The sequence below is a fragment of the Paramisgurnus dabryanus genome, chromosome 5 (genome assembly GCF_030506205.2).
Source record: "Paramisgurnus dabryanus chromosome 5, PD_genome_1.1, whole genome shotgun sequence".
NCBI classification, from domain to species: domain Eukaryota; kingdom Metazoa; phylum Chordata; class Actinopteri; order Cypriniformes; family Cobitidae; genus Paramisgurnus; species Paramisgurnus dabryanus.
This window is the reverse complement of record NC_133341.1, coordinates 18287513-18308393: the sequence shown is the minus strand read 5'-3', so window position 1 is coordinate 18308393 and position 20881 is coordinate 18287513. Positions and strand designations below refer to the sequence as shown.

At 36.3% G+C, this 20881-nt stretch overlaps 2 protein-coding genes across 3 annotated transcripts; both read right to left on the bottom strand.

Annotated features, from left to right (window-relative positions):
- Window positions 1-779: 779 nt before the first annotated feature.
- hspb15 (heat shock protein, alpha-crystallin-related, b15) lies at window positions 780-5764 on the bottom strand. Its single transcript, XM_065271470.2, has 3 exons — window positions 5147-5764; window positions 4997-5060; window positions 780-4472 (listed from the first exon to the last, which is right to left on the bottom strand). The coding sequence occupies exons 1-3, from the start codon at window positions 5508-5510 to the stop codon at window positions 4319-4321; spliced, it is 582 nt and encodes a 193-aa protein (XP_065127542.1). The 5' UTR covers window positions 5511-5764; the 3' UTR covers window positions 780-4318.
- A 321-nt stretch (window positions 5765-6085) lies between these two features.
- Window positions 6086-19313, bottom strand: dab2 (DAB adaptor protein 2). Of its 2 annotated transcripts, XM_065271453.2 has the most exons (15): window positions 18840-19313; window positions 15662-15951; window positions 15377-15516; window positions 15046-15144; window positions 14792-14923; window positions 13880-13963; window positions 12385-12411; window positions 12220-12270; window positions 12063-12125; window positions 10846-11484; window positions 9110-9245; window positions 8372-9010; window positions 8085-8290; window positions 7898-7975; window positions 6086-6497 (listed from the first exon to the last, which is right to left on the bottom strand). In XM_065271453.2, the coding sequence occupies exons 2-14, from the start codon at window positions 15822-15824 to the stop codon at window positions 7916-7918; spliced, it is 2439 nt and encodes an 812-aa protein (XP_065127525.2). In that variant the 5' UTR covers window positions 15825-15951; window positions 18840-19313; the 3' UTR covers window positions 6086-6497; window positions 7898-7915. The 2 variants fall into 2 exon arrangements, with proteins under 2 accessions (XP_065127525.2, XP_065127526.2); XM_065271454.2 differs by lacking the exon at window positions 10846-11484 and having other exon boundaries at window positions 18840-19303.
- Window positions 19314-20881: the final 1568 nt, after the last annotated feature.

Below are 20881 nucleotides of genomic sequence, written 5' to 3'. Positions count from 1 at the left end.
CATTTGTCTATGCGTAATTGAATTTACATACAACATTCAAACAATTATTTATTACAGTAATGTATATACAAATAAATAAAAAAACAGCGTAGAGATCTAACAAGGGAATTATTAAAAGACTTATCACATTTGATCTTACTTTTACTCAATACCAAATTTGTGTCGTTTCACTGTAATTCAAAGCCAAAGCAAGATGTAAGGAAGCCAATTTCTGATAAATTTGACAAATATTTATTAAATGGAATACCTTGCAATATTGTTGAATAGCTATTAATGTCTGATTTTTATCCACACTTACACATGCTGAAACCGCATTAAATGCACCAATCAGAATTCTCAATATCTAAGATGTATTCCATTCAAGCAACACTGTTACTCTGTCTTTCTTGTATTAATACCATAAGATTAAAGACAAGTGAACATGTTGACAGTCAACATATTTTGGACTATTACTGTGCTGTAAATCCTTAATGACTCATTTCATTTGCTCATACCACAGAGTGTGGATACAGACCCCCATTACATGAAGGTATTCTCACTATTTCAACACGCCCACTTCTTCCTGAACAGCTTCTGAGTTGTAACGTAATTGGAGATACCCTGCAACATATTTTTGGCATGTCCAGCTTGTGTGTACTTGTGCAAGTTAAATGATCTTGCCAAGTGGCGGTTCATAGTGTTACAGTGGTACGATATAAATTTTAGTATCCAGTTCCAGCCCTTCATTTAATGTGAAGTGTACTGACAGCAGTAATTAAAGTATTTTTAATAGGCTTGGCTCTGTATAATACATTTTATTCATTCATTGGTCAAGTCATTACCAGTCACTGGAAATGCATACCATGATAAATTCCATTGTAACAGATGTTGTTTTATTATGTAATACAGTACCAACAAAACTAACTGAAGCTTAAAATACATGGTATAAATAACAAAAAGCTGTTTAGTTTCCCAAGTAAATAAATTGGCAAAAAATTAAACTTTGACCAGAAAACATTTTTGTTTTTTATCTATGAAGATAAGCACATACGTATGGATAATAATTCCCACTGCATACATTGTGTTTATGTAACAGAGGACAAGTTAATCTTTGAGAACAGAATTTACATCTAAATTATGCAATAGCACGAAAAACAATTATTTGTACACTGTAAAAAATGCAGCATGAAGTTAAAACAACTTGGTTTTGCAAGTTAATTCAACCTACTATTAAGTTTGAACTTATAAACTTATAAAAACAAGTTGAAATTGTTAAACATATTTTCATGTTACTTTAACTTAACTAATTATGTCTTTATCATTTTTTTTGCAGAGTACAGTAGCCTATGCACCTCTTCTTTACCACCCATAGTGTAACTGAGACTATCTGACATGAGCAAGGATGAAAGCAAATACGAAATGTGGAACAGGTTCAAAAATAGTTGTGGAAAGCTGCTTCCAACTATATGATCATCCCAAGAATGAAACCAAAGAAGGAACCTTGACACACAAGCTGTATGGGTTTCGAAGTTGCAAGAACAGAGAGTCTTGTCAACACCATTGCTTTTTCTAGGCGCACCAGCACCACCTAGAGACCAATGGGTCTCAACCTTTATCACTTCACTATTACACAAAACAACATTCGAAGACCCGCACTTACTCAATTTCTACCCAATATAATGTTTCAGAGCTTGGCATGACTAAACAGATGTATATTCATTACAAAAAATTATTTATTTATCTTATTTTAATGTTGTTGTTTTGTCCATTTTGAATAAAACACTGATCAAGAGGAAGTATCCTGAAGTGTCATTTGATTACGTTTTTATACATAATTTAAATAATGATATATATTGTAATTTGTATATTGTTATATTTGTATATTTATGTTTGATTTTTATTTTATATTAGTAAACCAAATTTACCCTTTCAGGAGAACATTTTTGTAAAGTTTTTCACATGTAACCCCGTGAGAAAATGTAAAAGGCGATCATATGTTTTTGCTTACGTGATAATTCACTTGGCTTTTCTATATAAATAAAAAATACTCTTTTTAGTAGATTCCCATCTGAAGTATTTATTTTTATTGCCTAATTAATTACCATCTTGGTAAATTCCTAAGACAATATAGGGCTTAAAAACTAAACAATAAAACATATAAACCGCAACTGTTTTATTGTTTAATGGTCATGCAGTCAAAGTAATAACATTTACATTTTAACATTAATTCGACGCTTCATCTTAGGGAAGCAATAACATGAGAACTGCTTTAGCCTACAAAGTTACATTGGGTCTCATTAACTAATAATTGCGTAGGTTTTTCTTATGTATACCTATGATATGCCACAATACGCACACTTGGACTTCTCACGTAAACTTTCCGCCTGTTCTTGTTTTACGTTAGTGAATTTGGAGCGTTCTACACAGAGGCGTCATGCCCATTCAAACTGAGGGGGCACCTGCCCCCTTGGTTTTTTTGAGCCAATGGATTTTGCATCCAACCTCAAAATCAAATAAACGTCCATTAATCTGTTATTTGACTTTTAATCTGTTAATATGCACAATATTATACATTCTGTGCTGCATCCTTGTCACTTTTCGGAGATTTTCGCCGTTTTGATCGTGTTTTGATCATGTTACATTACTTTTATTCTGGCGGCAGCTGGCGCTGCAGTCAGAGCGCAGCCGCAGACGTCATCAGTGTCTGGGCGCGCTCACGAGCTCTCTGCTGTTGCTGGCTTGCTGCTGCATTTGGCTATCTGAGGAATTAAAACGTGTTAGAAACGCACACAACATTTCCAAACCCCAGTACGGTAATGTGCAGTTAACCTTCTCTGTGTAGAAAATGTATGGTTTTAAATGTGACCGTCTCAACGTTATATTAGCAGAGATTCATCTTCTTGGCACAACGCCAAAGTTCGCCAAAGTTCACGCGGGCGCGGAATCTCACATGCTCACATGAGGTAAAATTTAATGCAAAAATCCGTTCCTCTAATAATTTTATCTAAACATATTTTTTAAAATCATTATTGAACATTAAAATCAATCACGTGGCTATAGCTTATGTAATTTTCGTTGTTTATATACTTTATGGATTTAAAATTACATTAATTTTATATGATAATGTAGTTGTTGTGCAAAATGCATTAATTACACAATTAAACAAGCCATTAAGACTTAAATAAAACATGCCGTTTCAGATGTGAATATGATGCAAATGTGTCATTATTCCGATTGAATAGTATTTGATATGAAAGTTAGTCATCACTTTTATTTTGGAGGTTTTTGCATGAAAGCAGGGGTTTTCAGATTGTTAGAAATGTAAGTGCCATGGAAAAGACTGAAAGCTCTATAATATTTCGTTTGATGTCTGTATATGCACAAATTTCTGTGAGCTGTTGACACTGTGCCCCCTTAAAAAAAATTGGTGCATGACGCCCCTGGTTCTACATGGTAATTTGCATAAAACACGCCCAAACTAGCTCCATATAAGGGCTTTCCGCAGAAAAGTTTAGAGCAGGTTGTCATAGAAACAAAACTACGAAGGAGGATTAGGACCAAGCTAAAAATAAAATAAAACCATCTCGACATTAAAGTCATTAAAATGCGAGAATAAAGTCATTATTTAACGAGAAAAAAGTCAGAATAAATATAATTTCAAGAATAAAGTCGTTATTTAACGAGAATAAAGTCGCTATTTAACAAAAATATAGTCGACAGGAGATCAAGTGATTGACGTTTAGACTTCTCATTACATTTACTTGACCTTTACATAGGCATTATGCAGATGTTTTCATATAGAGATTTAAAACGTGAGGAAGGAAAGTGTGAAGATGTGTCATTACGTGCATCTTCTTCATGTGTAGAAAAAATAAGTAGGCCATAATAATATGTATATAATAATAAAATAGATCATGTATCTGTATATGTAATACAGAAAATATTATAAAATATACACATTTAAATTTTATATATCAACATTATCGTACACATTATAGTTAGTATTTGATTATAGTGGTTTTATAGGTTTTCTTGAATTGTTTTCATTTAGAAGACATTTTGATACGAAAGCTTTTGTTGAATCACGTTTTGTTCGTGAAAACATCCGTAAGCACATCTGACGCATACATTTGTGCGTACGCATGCTTAGTGAATGAGACCCATTGATTTGACAAAGTTTCAACATTTCTTACAAAAACTGCAGAGCTCTCATCAGAACAATGACTTAATAATAATATTATCATGTTAAGCCATTAGAAATACATCTACAATGTTAGTTATAGTGTTAAGAGAACGCATATAAAACAAGACAGGTGAATACATTTTCATAATCCATAAGTTAGTCTTGTGCAGATTTTTTCATCATGTGAACAGGGATGACAGTCTCTTCAAGAAGGGCAACTTTAGAGCCAGTTAATGGGGCCTCTATTGAGAGAATCCCATCTGGAGACAGCATGGAGCTCATCTGTTTTAGGTCTAAGTCAGGTGGAAGCCTGATGAATTACACATGAAAAATTTAATCAGCCATGAGTAATGATGTAATACAGATCCCAACATTTTGTATAGTCCCAGAAAATAAATATAGAAGCGGTCACTGGGAGGGTATCTCTCAAAAAATCCTAATATGCACCATTTAGGTGTAGTTATACACCTGTGAGGTATGCACTCTTTAGATACAAATGTATACTTTTTGGAAGGGTACCGCCCCAGCAACAGCATTTATACCTTTTATTTATAAGAGTAGTTGTAATTACAAAATGCAAAGGTTCACAATGTTCTGCTACACTGATTGAAAAAACACAAGTTGTAACAAGCAAAACAAGTCTGAAAAACAAGTAAAATGTATTTAATTTATATTTTTATAATTACTTTATCTTAAAAAATTTATGTTGACTTGATATCATTTTCACAGTGTATTGTCTCATTGCAAAGAAGTAAATTGACTATTTAAATATGAAAAGAAAAATGAGACAATCAATTTACTGAAAAAACTTAGGACAAAACCTAGAGTTCTTACTTGTATTTTCTTGTAAAGCTTCTGGAGATCAATCTGTTGTTTTCCTGCCTCTCCTCACAATTACCTTTTAAAATAAACAAAAATAGAAAAGCCTAAGTTTGAAACCTCTGTAAAATAATCTTTTCAACTTAAAAAATACAGCCCCCTGACCTGTTATCTCCAAATATCCCTCCTTGGTTTTGATGCTAATCTCCTCTGATGAGTATGGATGAACATTGAGACAGATTTTCCAGCTTTGCTGTCCTTCTTGTTTACACACGGCACCAGAAACCTGTCCTTGGGATCCAATGTATGGTGTAGGCAAAATCTCCATGCGCAAAGTGCTGAAGAGTGGCAAGCGCAAACATTCAGGCCAGGTGGATGCCCCCAATCGCTTCCTGGCCGACTCTATCCAGCTAACTTCATCGGGTTCAAGGAAACAGGGAAGCCCGGTGCTTCGGTCAAAAAGATTAATTTGCGTCCTCTCCTCAAAAGGGTCCCGGCAACCATTACGTTGAAATAAAGGACGAGGCATGTTTACACCTAACTTCAGTAGGAAACACTTTGGTTTTTCAAGTTTAAATATCTCCTTAAGTATCTATTCAGCAACAGTAAATTAGATTTGGTAACTTATGGGAAGCTACAGAAATGCGTCACTCACTATCATTTATACTACGACTCTATTTAACATTCATCCCGAACATCAACAAAAACTGTGCCAGTCTGAAACATGGACGGAGGTGAAAGATTTGCCCTCACACAGTGCGATGCCATCCTGTCTGTAATAATAGAGCTGACGGGGTAATGGCAAATTCTTGGTAAATGAAAATGGGTGCACTGGCAACAGTGTTGTTTCATGAGTGTCCTTTGTAGTGTGGTCACATCTTGGCACTCTTTCGTTTCCCACGGTAACAAAATGTGTTGTAGAACAGCATGTGCTTACAGCCTTTATGAGCCCTCAGTCCTGTAAACAACATTTAGAGCCAAACAAAATCTTATACGAAGATAACACCAATGATTTTAAAATATACTGAATTAAAATAAACTATCAACCACTATTAACAAAGGTTTGCGTGAATGCAGCAAGTCAAACTCACAGACACAATGCCATAGATTCAGTCATTTTCTTTAATGACAAATCATTAGCTTAAACATTTTACTTTATTATAAATGCTTAGGATATTTGCATACAAAAAAAAAAAATCACGGTCACAAACATTACCCATCATTCTTTTGACATACTTTCACAGAACCATACTTCAATTACCCCACTGTGCATATCAAGTTTGAAACTAGCTGATTTGCTTGGGATAGAAGAGAAGGGCTGATCTGTGATCAGTTATAAAGCACAAAAAGAGGTTTCAGCAGATATGAGTAGGAATGAGAATAGTGAAGCACAGAATACAGGCGAAAAGGTTTAAGTGCACATTGTTTTCCATGAAGTGGAATGCCAAAAACAACTCCATATTCCTTTGCCGACCTCTTGCTCAACAGCATCCGATAGATGAAAGTGTGCTGAAAACTGAAAAATATATTTACAAGTACGTTAGAAAAAAAGAACCATACAAAAATTATAAAGACATATAAAAATGCATGATTTTTACATGAAACAGAAAGTGTGGCCGGTCCCCACAATTCAAATTGATAATAAAATCATACTAAATTATGTTTATTTGAAAATATAAAAATATAGAAATTTTGATTACGCTGTAAACAAAAAGGTGCTAAATTTTACTAAAAATGATTTCTCTAAAAAAGAGATTTATTTAATCTTTGGTGTCCTTGCGAAAGAGTAATCAGACCAATCAGACGATGGAAGGGAGGAGTTCACAATGACGGGCAATTTCACATTTCTGGCGTGACGCTCGAGTCTGTCCCAAAATACGACTCTGGTGCACCCACATGGACTCGCATCAAGGGTCCCAAAAGTCTGCACTACATGATGTCATCAAAGTGTGGACTCTGAGGAGGACCACAAGTCCGGAGTGTGCCATTTGGGACAGGGCGATAGATAATTTTTTATAACATGTCAAATTGCCATTTTGTAGGTGTAGGTTTCCTTTTCAAATGCAAATGAGTTGATTTCTGCACTAAATGGCAGTGCCGTGGTTGGATAGTGCAGATTAAGGGGCGTTATTATCCCCTTCTGACATCAAAGGGGAGCCAAATTTTAATGACCTATTTTTTCACATGCTTGAAGAGAATGGTTTACCAAAACTAAGTTACTGTGTTGACATTTTTCACATTTTCTAGGTTGATAGAGGCACCGGAGACCCAATTATAGCACTTAAACATGGAAAAAGTCAGCTTTTTATAATATGTCCCCTTTAAGTGCTATATCTATATCTTTGGTGCTATAGCACCTAGGGCTGGGGAAAAAAAATCTATTTTTCCATAAATCGTGTTTTAAAACGTGGTCGATTAAAAATCGATTCTCAAAGAGCAGAATCGATTTTTTTTTTTTTTCGCAAACATTGAACGGAGGAATGGAAGCATTTTAGATTTCGCAAGCAAGAAGTGTTGTGGCTTTTAATTTCTTTTTATTAATTACCCACTTGTAAACTGCTGTTCACTGTTCTTTTTTATTAATATAGTATGTGTATTAAATTGAATTGAGTTGAATCGAGAATCGAGTATAAAAACCTACCTGAGAACCGGAATCGAAAATTTTATCGAGAATCGGAATCAAATCGATTTGATAGCTTGTGAATCGAAATCGAATCGATCTGGAACATCTGAATCGATACCCAGCCCTAATAGCACCACTTATGCTTTTACACATGCTATATAGTATATGTTATAAACAGTAGTAAGTGGTTCCCTATGATTACGCATCATTTTTTGGAGTGTAGGGGATGGGATAGAATATTTTGGAAAGTTCCCACAATGTATAATAACAAATATGTGCGTGCGTTTTCTCACCACAGGTGCTTAAGATTCTCAGGCGAACGGATTTCCCCCAAAAGGGTCTCCAAAAACATTTGCAGAGGCTGGAGTGCTCTGGGACAGAAAACAAGCAAAGGAACACATAACATTCCATCATACGGTCACACATAAACCAACAAGTTGATTTAAGAAGTATGATTTTAAAAAAGATATTTGCACATACTGTGTTCATGGGGGGTGCTCCAAATGGGTCACTTCCAAAAGTTTCATCAAAAATATTCGACCCTGCTGGAAGAGTTGGGTTTGTGGGTGCAGGGACCAGATTAGGAGTGAAGGCGGCATCAAAAAGCCCTGCTGCTGGCGCTGGGGTTAGACCCGGAAGTACTCCAACCGCAGGGGAGGACTGCTGAGGGAAAAGTTTGGAAGACCCTGGAAACAGTATGATGAATTTTAATGCAGTTAAATAGTTTACCAAATACAATAAATGACATCATAAAATTAAATGTGTACCATTTGAGCTAACTGGGATTTGGTTAATGTCAAAATCATCATGGTCTGCCACCTCCTGAGCCAAGCCAACTTTGCTGCTAAAGTACTGGTCAAATGAGCCATTGGTGCTTGGGCCAGTTTCTTGTTCAACTTTTTGGGGCTTGACCATCTGGAAATCTTTGAACATGTCTTTTCCAATCTTCTTTTCCTTCTCCCCAAGAGGGTCTAAAGCAGTGAAGGCACTTTTGACTGCTGGTGGTTCGTCTTTCACCGGAGGACGGGGTGGAGGACGAGGGGGGATAACTGTACCCTGCTGCCCGCCCATCATTGCATTAGGTGGCATCATGGGAGGAAACTGGTTTAATGGGAATGGGTTGGCCATAGGACCAGAGTTAGGCCAGGTTCCAATTGGTGCCGTGGTTCCTGGTTGACCCCAAGCCTGCGTGGCAGCTGGTGCACCAAAAGGTGAAGCTGCTTGTGGCCCCCAGGCAGCTGCAGGCAGACCTCCAAAAGCAGGGGGCTGAGGGAAAGCTGGTGCCCTTGGAAGTGTTATTTGAGGAACACCACCCTGAGGAGGAAACATCATGGGTGCCTGACCCCACGGAGATGAGGTTGTTCCAAGAGTTTGAGCGACATTAGCAGGGCCAAGAGACAGCGAACCTTCAGAAACCATAACAAATGCATACATGTACTACATTAAAGACTAAAAAGTTTAAAACCAGAATAAATAAAGAAAATAAATGACATATACAGTCATACCAAGACCAGGGATGGTAGAGGTTGATGTGGTGTTGAATAGGTCAGCTGGAATGGATGAATTTTGGTTCACAGGCAGAGACTCATTTTGGGTAGACGGAGCGAAGGCATCAGCTCCGAACAGATCATTTCCAGGTGACTGTGGAGACAGAATGTTATTATAAATCAATTTCAGAAATGTATCTAAAGCTAAATTAAAATGCCACAAGAGAGACAGCATTTAATTCTGTATTATGTGCAGGATAGTGCAAATCAAAAACAAATATAAATAGCAGTGGCTAGTTGACATTTTTAATGTGTGACTTGCATAAAACTTCCTTTACATTCAAAGGAAGGCACATGCAAAATTAAAAGTATGGTGGTTATAGCCTAAATGTCAGTAAAGTTATTACTAAAAGGTGCCTGTAAAGAGCTGCATGCGGTTCAAGGAAATATTATACCACCATATACAGTTTTGGCTAAAAGTGATGTCCAATTTTAAACAGATGACACCTTCGTGCTTTATTTAAATATTTGAATAAAATATGCATTAAAAAAGTGCATCCATGTTGCATTGGTGTGTTTGGAGTATAAACAATGACTACGAAATATTACCACAGAAGAGAATCAACAAATATCTAAATACAATTTTATCGGTTTTTAAGTATGATCTACCCATGAGTTTTTTGTTTTCTATGCATTTTTTGTATATTCGAATAAAACCCAGATCCCACAATACATTGTGGTTTGCCTTGACAAATAAATATATATATATATATATATATATATATATATATATATATATAGTCCAGTAAATACCAAAAGTTGTTTTGTCCATTTTGGTCCATACACCTTATATTTTTATGGGTTAATGGGTTAATTCAAAAAATATGCCCAATTTCCAGCTCCCCTAGAGTTAAACATTTGATTTTTACAGTTTTGGAATCCATATAGCTGATCTCCGTGTTTGGCGGTACCACTTTTAGCATAGTTTAGAAGCACAATCTATTGAATCTGATTAGACCATTAGCATTGCGCTTAAAAAATAAACAAATTTGCCATATTTTGCCATGTCGTAACATTACTGCAGGAGGCGCAAAGATATTACGCACTACCTGAAAATAGTCCCCTGCTATTGAAAGTTACCAAGAGGACTATTTTGGGGCAGTGCATAATATCATTGTGCCTCCTGCAAAATATTTTCAAAACAAGTGGAGTGTCCCTTGGAGCATTGAAACCAAATCCCCCCCACAACAATTTTAGCCACTACTGTATCCTTCCTGATGCATCCAGCTTTTTATAAGAAGGGTCAAATTCAAGTGGCAAGTTAAGTCGAAGTTGCATTAAACTTGGTACCTTTTCTAACCCCTATAGACTGTGACATAATAAGGACAACATCCATGACAAACCCAACACCGACTTTCATTCAGAGTGACTTTCAAACAATGTTCTTAAGAGGCGGACTACAAGGACTCTTCTTACCATAATATTGATAAAATTACATCATGCATGCATTCTCCAGCACCACTCAAAGTACTTCCCTTTAAATATTAACACTATCAAATATTCCTGTAAACATCTTAGTACAAGATGTACCCAGCTGGAGAAGTTTTAATAAATATTTTTATTTTATTTAAATGTACAAATCTAAAAGAATGCTTAAGTAATTTCTGGTTGTTTATGTTGTACAACACAGTCCTTGTAGTCTCTCTAAACCTCATCAAGAACTCTGCTAGAAGTTTCTGTTTTGAAATGTTCACCTTCTCTCTCCTCCGAATGCATCCAGACTTCAAGCTTTGAGGTGGAGGGCAAAGGGCCATCAACCCTCCATTTTGAGCATTTTTATAGATGTGCGAAGTTTCAAACAATGGGATGGATTTGCTTGGTCCATTAAGCGAGAGGGGACTTTGCAGGACAGAGGGATCCGATTTGAATAACCCGTTTACCATAATTGAGTTGTTTAATGAAGTACTAAAAAAAGGATTCTGGCTTAGGATGAGATTGCTTGCAGCATTCACATCGCTTAAAGCCATTTTCTTTTCTTGGGCATTTAGATTTGTAAATGACAAATGGGCATCAAATAATTCATTAAGGTGCTTAATATTTGAAGTGCAGTCTTTACCCTGACTTAATTCGGGCCCGTTTAAAATGAAACTAGAAAGACCAGAATCTTTATCAGAAGAAAAGATTGAATCTGATTGATCAGCAAAGGCAGAAAATGGATCATCACCGAAGGGATCTGGATTAAGAGAAGGGAAAAGATCTGATGTGGGTGTGTAGGGTCTGTCAGTCTGTGTATTGCTGAGGGTAGACGGGTATGAGACGAAAGGATTTCCTTTAGGATTGAGTTGATTGTCATCAATTGCAACAGCAAAGCTAAGCAGCAGGACACTGTCAGGCTGATTTTCAGAGGAAATAAGAAAACATTAGATATGAAAAAGACAGATTCAGTTAATCATACAGAAAGAAAACAGTCAAATGTTTTTTGTTATGAAGGAATTAAGAAAGGTTTGGCATTTACAACATGAAGATTTTCAAATGGCCTCAAGTACACGTAATAGGATATACACATTTAACAGACTCCATAAGTTCTCTTTGGGGGCCATCTACTGGCCAAATGGTTAAAACCAATATTACGAAATAGCAACTCAATAGGAGCATTTAATGGTCTTAAGCCATGAACAACATCCTATACAAATACATGAGACCCTTAAATGAGAAGTGAGAACAGACAGCCAGCTTTTGCTAATGTGTTAATGAAAGATCATATGGCATGTTAAGAACTAAAAGCTCAATATCAGATTGTGTAAAAGTTAGTCTTTAGAAGAAAGGAAGTATAAAAATGTATACATTTAATATCAACTGACTATTTATGAATCTTGTAGTATTTGGGCGTTTCATTTATTCTAGTCTGACTATTTTCTAAATTAAAAAGACTAGACTGCATAAGTGTGGTACATTGAATAAGAAAAGTTACCGTAGGAGAGTGAATGTCAGGTGGGGTGGACATATCTCCAAACAGGTCAATTTGCTCAATAGTCTAAAAAAAACATAACATAAAAAGTTCAGGCTTGGATGCAAAGATGCATGTCTATAACGTGTATGTAAATCATTTAGAAATAATGATCACTTACTTTTACAGCATTGGATTTGCCATCCACAGTGAGTAAGGCATCACCACCATTCTAATGACCAAAAATTTGAAGAATGTGAACTTTATGGAATACACACACACACACACACACACACACACACAAACACCAAATAGTAAAGCACTACCAAAAACTGCTCATACCCACCTCAACCACAGAGTTATTTGCTTCACCCTGCAAAAACATAAAAAGTAGATAGGGAATTATCATTTTGAGGTGAACTATACCTTTTAATTTTATCTTAAATCACTTACCCCCGTGTCTTTAACCACCAAGTGCTCTGATTGTCTTCAGAACACATTTCTAGATATTTTTAAGTAAAACCGGGAGGCTTCTGTGTGATCCATTGACTTCAGTTAGTTTCACAATTATTTTCCCTAGAAAAGAATGAAAGGCATCGCCAACAACGTCCATGTTCCATCAGTCGTTTGTTAATAATATTAAGAAGCAATGAGAACACTTTTGTGCCCAAGAAAACCAAACAAACGATTAAATTTAACAATTTATTCTTCTCAAAGTCATTTAGTGCGTGTTCACGAGCAGACTACGGCACATGCTGCTGACGTCACCTGCTAACGTAGTTGCCAATGTTTTTTGTTTTTTCCCCCGCTTTTTATTTATTTAAGCCAATATGCAAACATTGTAAACAATACTTAAACAGCCCGTATAAATGCAAAATTTACTTGGCAGCATATTTTGTATGCTGGCAACTACGTCAGCAGCATGCGCCGTAGTCTGCCCGTGAACTCGCACTGAACAACCAAGCAGGAGAACAAATTGTTGAATAAAACTGTTTGTTTTGTTTTCTTTGCACACACAAATGTTCTCATCGCTTCATAATATTATTATTGAACAGTTGATGGGACCTTTTTAGGCGATGTCTTTCATTCTTTTCTGGGGGAAAGAGTTGTGAAACGGACTAAAATCAATGGGACAGACAGAGGCCTACCAGTTTTCATCAAAAATATCTAAAAAGACAATTGGACTTGGTTTAGAACGACACATAGGCCAAGTGATTTATGAGAAAATTATCATTTTGGGGTGAACCATCCCTTTAATTTAGTATCCTTCCACAGTGACATCATTTGCATACTATACTACCTTAAACAATAACAAAATGCAGTATTTACTCAGACAGTAAATTGGGAGCCAAATGTTTTATTTTAATTAAGTAATTAACACTAAGGTCACTCATAATATTAAAACCCTGATTATTTGTTATACTATTATACCACGGGTCTGTTGAATTCTGTATTCTGATTGGCTGAGTGGGTATTCATTAATTTCTGATAACCGCACGCCTAACTTGTCAAATGTCTTAAAAATAGGCACCAGAGCAATGTTTGTGGTAACTGTGGTATCCGAGGAATAATTGACTCCGGTCCTTTGAATTATTTGAAAATAATGCACACCCGCGTCGTGCCGCACTGCACCTTGGGTGTGCATTATTTTCTTATAATGCAATGGCCAGTCGTCAATTATTGCTTAAATAATTTTTTTATAATCCTACAGAGAAAGGCAGACGTGACTTTCTTTGTCTTTGGCGTGAGATGGGAAACACCAAATGCATTCTTACATTTCCATACCAAAGTAACTCTATAAGAAAGATTATTCTATACATTTAAATAATTAAAAAATGAACCTTCTGTGCAGCTTCTTGCTCCTTCTTCCTCGTGTTAAAGATCAGCTGAAACAGATCCTTCAAATCAGTGACCAGAGGCTCGGCCTGTAGGATGATTACAAGCAACATAGTACATGAGCGCTGCTCTTATGCTTTTGACTACATATCATCCTTTCAAAATTACATTTAGGTGCAGTTTTCCGGACAGGGTTTAGATTAATCCATGACTAGGCCTTAGTTATATATTATGACATTTAAGTAGTTTTTACAAACATACCTTACCAAAAAACAGTGGTGTGCATCTTGAGAAAAAACAATGGCACCTAACAATGGTTAGGAAATGTTAGTGCAAGATGTTTTTAAATTAACTCTTTCCCCGCTAGCATATTTCATGATTTTCACAAAAGTTTAATGCCTCCCAGAAAATGCTCTTCTTTAAATATATAAACATGTACAATATTAAATTAAAGAAACGACCCCTCTGCTTTCCAAAAAAAAGATTCACCCTACCTTCATTAGTTCTCTTTTTATCACCTCTCAAATATGGGTAGGTTTCTTCCAACACCAAATTTTGAGAAAAAAGATGAGATAATTACATTTGTGTGAGGGACTTTTGACACCCCTGCCCTAGGGCGATACTTCCAGGTTTAATAAGTTGCAGAAGAGCCACCTGGTGGATAATAGTGGTATTGCCGATTGACGAGATAACTTGTTAAAGGCGGGTAAAGGGTTAAAAAAGCTTAAACATCCATTTAGTCTTGGACTAGGATATGCCCTGTCTGGGAAACCACCCCTTGGGGTATAACTTATGTGCCAAAAAACAAACAGCAAACATTTTCAAGCAAGTTTCAAGCAAACCTATCCCACCACAAATTCATGCTCATATTTTAATTGGCAAGATTAACTGTTTGTATATAATAGTCTTTATTTGACCTGTTGAGCGGTCTTGATAGCAAAGAACTGGTGCTGCCCCTCTGCTCCACAAACATATCCAAATGCCCGGTTATCAGTGACATCACGAGCGATGAAGGAGATCTTATTCACCACATGTTCATGTTCAATCACCTGAGGGTTGGGAGGAGAGAAACTTGGTTAAAGTCTAATACATGAAAATCCATGTTCTCAATTTATGGATTTTACAAACATGCTGGAGATACTTGAGTGCATTTACTTATGATGGCACTCACCCCAATTTTCTCATCCACAATTTTGATTCCTGTTAGAGAGATGTTCACCCAGATTCTTTGCTTGTGTTTGCCCTGAGAACGAGCAGCTATTGCCATGCCCTGTAAATGTATGCATACAAACTTCATATCCATTAACTATACTTACACACAATATATATATACGTAAATGCTACTACCATTTGGCATCAATGACCTCATTATCTCTTCAGCTATCAGTTGCCTATCTAATCATATTACAGGTGGTGGTCATTCAAACCAAAAACAGACACTGAACAGGTCTGAAAGTCAAAATAAGTCACAAAACGGAAAGTAGCCATTTTGGCATCAGCACCTTAAGTTTCATCATGGAATCCTGACACATTTTATCTCCTCTGGCTTCTGCGACATCATCCACACCAATAAGCTTGGCTTTATATCTCACACCATCACCTTGAAACCTGGTCAGAAGGAACTCATCTGTCTTCTCTGGGACTGTGGAGAAAATACAGTAGACACGCTCACACTAAAAATATATGTTGCATGTTAGCTGCAGACAACATCAGCATATAAAGAATGATATATATATATATATATATATATATATATAGGAGCATGATATAAAGAATACACACAGTACCTTTCTTCCTATCTCTCCAGAATAAAGTCTTGGTCACAGGTGTAGCAGTTGTTGCGTCAGCTGTTGAGTCAGTTGTGGAGGTGGATGAAGTTGGTTCAGTGGCAAGTTCTGATGGGGTAGCAGGTACTGTGGTAGCGGGCTCGGCCTCAGGTGGACGTGACATGGCAGGTGTGTTTTCACGGATAATTGAAATTAAATTAATGTTAGGACAAAATCCAGCCCAGGAGACAAAAAACAAGGAGGCAAACGCAGGTAGGATGTTCAGAAAACACACATTCTCAGCACTGTGCCTGGACAGGAAGAGAAGGGAGATAAGAAACCAAAGATTTAGTAGTTTGCAACATACAAAAAACAAAAAGCAAGACCATTATATTAGTTTTCCGTTATGTTTAAGACAAGGATATACATACATCAGGTTGCAGTTTGCACCAATGATAGTGTTTCTAGTCAATGTACAATGACTCTTGTTATTTGAAACATTGAAAAACAAAACTGCGGAATAACTTAACATGGGCCATGGACTCTGTCAGTGACAGAAAGTTAAAGGAAAGAAAGGAAAAAGTGTCAGCAGAAAAACACTTCCTGCTTTGTAGGCAAATAACTAAAAAAAAGCACAAAAAAAAACTCTCTCAGTTGCTTAAATACAAGATTTACAGGAAAATGTCCTAACGTGGAAAAAGCCTGCAGCAGGAATTCTCACATTCCATCTCTATGCCAATTCTTTACATTATTCAGCAAACCTCCTAATTTCCCCATAGAGAATTAATGAAGTCAAGTCGATCAATCAATTGATCAATAAAAATCCAAATACTTTTTCATTTTTTTATCACAAAACAAGCTTTGTTTATAGATAAAGGCGGTTTACGCTAACACTTAGCAGATGAATAAACTTCTGCAACGAGTTTAATCAGCGTTTTTAAAGAAAGATAAAAAGATAATTTGATTAAAATTGTCAGAAAGACATACCTTATCAACAGCCTATGGATTTTTAACTGTGCATTTCACAGTATGAAGTGGAAAGTGCAAGAGAGAGCAAAGGTGAGCTGATCAAAGGTTGAACAATTAAAACTTGTTAATGTTATTCCACAAGCTCATCAGCACTAACACACAAATTTCAACCTCGTGATTCTTAACCCTACCTAAATGATCTCCTGAAGACATTCAATTATTTTTACCTACTTAACATTTGAAAAGAAAATCCCCATTTTCAATAGTTTGCATACTTTTATTGGGCTAGTTATCAAAAAATGATTTTGAGTTTACTTGACTGTAGCGGCAAACAAAATCAACAGGACAGCTGGGTTGACAAATCTGTCCGAAAACAGAGCCGACAAGTTTAAGTGTCTTTCCATTGGGGATTACACATATGCAGGTCCATTGCCATTATGACACACTTTATTTGCAGCATTAAAAAGTTTCATGATTAACCCAAAGTTCGGCAGTCATATGACAGCTAATGGCCATGAGGAGCATGTGCATTAAACTCTCTAATTTCAAGTATCATTTAATCACTTCAGTCAGGAGAATAAGGTTTATGGCACTAAACAGCTGACAGACACGCACGTGATTCCAACATATATACAAAGCTTATCAGCAGAGTTTTGATTACACGTATGAAAAGCGGAAAACAGTGGCAAGATTGCTGTAAGATAACAGTCATTATTGCCTTGTGGCCGGGGTTATACAGTGTAAAAGGTTCTGCAATGCATCCGCCGTAAAACAAGGTGAGACAAGTGAGATTTTTGTGCAATATGAGAACTGCAGGAAACAAATTAGTACTGCCAAAATCATGAGTGTGACCTTTTTAACAAGCAATCAACCAGCGTGCTTCCTCCCTCGCTCGCTCACTCTAACACACTCTATAAAGTACTGATAAAGCTTAACAAAACCATAAAATCTTGCTGTCAAGTGCACATTTAAAAGCTACTTAAACATGAAATGTTAAGGACAAAAGAAAGACCTCACTACATTTATAAATTCTATCCCACAATGCACATCCACTGGAAACCACAAATCAAACAGTAAGTTTGATATCTGATTTTTCATTTCCCTTATTCACTTTGTATAAGGAAAGGAAACGTATAAGAAAACTGATTAAAAAAAAATTACAAGAACACAGTTTTTGTAAATGCATACATTGTGTGACTAACAAACATAATGCAATTAACACTTCATTTTACTGACCATTGGTCGTCCATCCCCAAAACCATAGTTAAAAAAACCACACTAATACAGCTTTGAATTATTTAATTTAAATGCATTTACTATGTGATTTCCATCTCCCTATTGCACATTAGTCTAACAGTGTTGTCAACTAAGGCACAAAGGACTTTTGACAGTTTGTTTGCTTCTTATCTGCACTTTTTAGATCAGAATGTCTTAGAAGGGATCTAGCTGATTACTTTCAGTGAAATTCCCAATGTGATGGCATGTTTACAGCTGAAGACTATCCTGGCTGTTCAGTAACTTAAATGGATCCGAAAGTCACAACAAGTTTCATTAAAACAGTTGATTCAGCAACAACTGAGGGTGTTCATAAACTGAGGCACTAAGTTCACATCAGCACTCTTCCAAGCTAGTAAAACGAGTCAAGTTACATTGTAACCATGAGGGATTTTGGGATTTTGCTAACAAGGTTCAATACATCACTAATATCATATGAGCACTGGCAGTGTTGAACAGGCTGGAATAAAAGTATGAATTAAGAAAAGCACACTTTAGTATACAGTGACACAATATTTCTCACCTTTCCTGCCTGGTTTATCATAAAAAGTTTGAAAGAGCTTCTTAATGGAAATTTCATTAATATAAAAAAAAAAGATAAAAAAGTTTGTTTCATTTTATAGGTTATCGTCCATATTTAAACAGGGTTTATGTTGTTTAATTACAGAAAAAATAAATAGTTCTGTTGGCTCTTCCATGACAATTTAAGTATTCACTTGTTTGTTTTAAGGAGAGCACGCGGTCACGTTCAAATTCCTATAAACACTTGCAAGTAGTCATTCGTACATGCCCATTAAAACCATTTTTAGAATCTTCATTTTCCATTATATCGTCACAAAGCAATTGAAAATACAAACTTAGGCCGAAATTATATATAAAATCAATTATATAGATACAGTCTAGGTACGCCGCTTGAAAAACATTTAAGGATGAATTGCCAGACTCCAATACTTACCGCAATTATGCATTCTTGACGTCCATACCTGGAAAACTGACGGCAGACAAAGTTTGTTCAGATGAGCCTTCTTACACTTTCAAAGAATGTTAAAGGAAAATCACAAGCGTAGTTCAGTCTTGCTCTTGTCAGCCTCCTCAAACTGCTCTTGCGACAAACTGACTGAGACTCGAGCGCCTCCCACAGGTACCGCATGGGCCCACCTGAACTCCAACTTTATAATCTCAACTGTTGCCTTATTGCGTTTGAGACAACGTGGAGGAGGTGTTAAATATCCTACCTTCGACCACAATGCGTTTCAATCGATCACATTCACGTCACGCCACAACATTAAATGGTTTGAATTTAGAAGGAAGATCTACAGAGGAGACTTTGTTTATTGTAATTTCGTAGTGTGAGATGCGGCTACTTAAAAGTTTGTTTTTACATTTTGTAATGAGGTTTGTGCTAACCTCACTAGAAGAATCCTAGTGTGAGTGACGTCAAATGACGCAGCTCCGTAAATCGGGAGTGATTGATCACGAGTTCACAGCTGTTCGGTTTGAAGTGCCGTTCCAGACGTCGAGTTTGAGGTGGGCAAAATCCAAATTCCGAGTTGTCTCGAACGCAACATTACTATCTAATGTAGTGTCACCTGTTCTGATGATCTACTAACACGCTAGTTTTGAAGACTAAAAAGTTTCACTTGGATTGTGGATACAATTTGTATAAATAAAATTAATTGGACAAAAAAGGCTAGAAATAAAAATAATAGGACACATTTTCTTGATATGAATTTTATATTAAAGGTTATATACATAGCACTGGTGAATACTGGGACATGTTTGAGAAACCAGGAAAGGGCCTTTCATCCTTCCTTTGTACCACTGCTCTGCTGACACTGTTGAAAGGAAATAAGATGTTTGTGAAAACAAAGATGGGGGTTTAGAGATGATAGAAAGAACAGTTTAAAGGGATAAGCTGTGTCAAAGGCCTAATTTATTAAGGGTAATGTATGCCTCATGATAGATTTAATGTATATAAATAATCTGTTACATACAGTATAACATTTTAACCTTTTTAGCACAGATTTTTTTTTTACAACAAATAAATGCAAGTTATTCAGAAATGGTATGTATCCGAAATTTCACTTACTCAGCTTCCTTAATGGAGAAATAGGATGCTGCTTTTTCTACACTTTTTATTTTGGAATGTTGAATTGAGAAATTAGAACTGAGATGGATATGAGAACTGAAAAATTACCAAAATCAATGTCACATATCCTGAAAGCTATCCGCGTCCAAAGTATGCTTTAAAATGAAATTGCTCTCACATTTGCAAAGTGCAGATTGAGTAATAACAGGATTTTCAGATGATCTGCTACAGTATTAAAAGTTAAAAGACTAAAAACTAGACGAATACCCAATTTTTTATTTCACCAAATGTGTGAAGGAAGTGAGTGAAGTCTTCAGATTATTTGGCTTGATATTAGCTTAATTCATAGAAGGCTCCATTGCAGTAAAAGTCTACATGTAATAATGTCTAATCAACAGGAAAAAGCTTGGCAGAGGGCTGCATTATGCATAGTGCAGTTCGTGTCCCCTCCACCTTCCTGAGTGAGCCAGTGGAAGTGTCTGAAACATTAAAAAGTGGTGTTCTCAGCACATAGCTGCAGTGTAAAAGACAGGATCTATGTCCATGGATCTCCACTTTTCCAGGGCAACACTCTTTGACCTTTCACAAAGAAACCGTCAGAGAGGTATTGTTCTGGGAGATGGCTGAATTTGATGAATTTTTTTGCTCAGAGAGAGGAAGGCAGCTGACTTGGCATAGATGAGGCTGTTGATAGGTCATAGAAAACTATCCTTGGGGGGTACTACATGCTTTAAATTAGGATGAACATTTATAAGGATTTACCAATCAAATATACACATTCTCAAGGGCCTATAGCCAGTAAATGAAACTGTTAGTTCCCCGATGGTGTTTAGGGGTATGGAAGGGATGTAATGATGATTATACACCTAACCCCAGCTGCTCCCGACGAGCTGGATGGCGCCTTGCAT

What these genes read in the sequence shown, in the direction of transcription:
- hspb15 (XM_065271470.2), bottom strand. Translation starts at nt 5,510, where the DNA reads ATGCCTCGTCCTTTATTTCAACGTAATGGTTGCCGGGACCCTTTTGAG. An exon ending in GGGATATTTGGAGATAACAG is followed by an intron (nt 5,061 to 5,146) that starts GTCAGGGGGCTG and finishes TTATTTTAAAAG; the next exon opens with GTAATTGTGAGGAGAGGCAG. An exon ending in AGCTTTACAAGAAAATACAA is followed by an intron (nt 4,473 to 4,996) that starts GTAAGAACTCTA and finishes GTAATTCATCAG; the next exon opens with GCTTCCACCTGACTTAGACC.
- dab2 (XM_065271453.2), bottom strand. Translation starts at nt 15,824, where the DNA reads ATGTCACGTCCACCTGAGGCCGAGCCCGCTACCACAGTACCTGCTACC. An exon ending in ATTCCATGATGAAACTTAAG is followed by an intron (nt 15,145 to 15,376) that starts GTGCTGATGCCA and finishes ATACATTTACAG; the next exon opens with GGCATGGCAATAGCTGCTCG. An exon ending in GCATTCGGAGGAGAGAGAAG is followed by an intron (nt 9,246 to 10,845) that starts GTGAACATTTCA and finishes CTGTCTCCACAG; the next exon opens with TCACCTGGAAATGATCTGTT.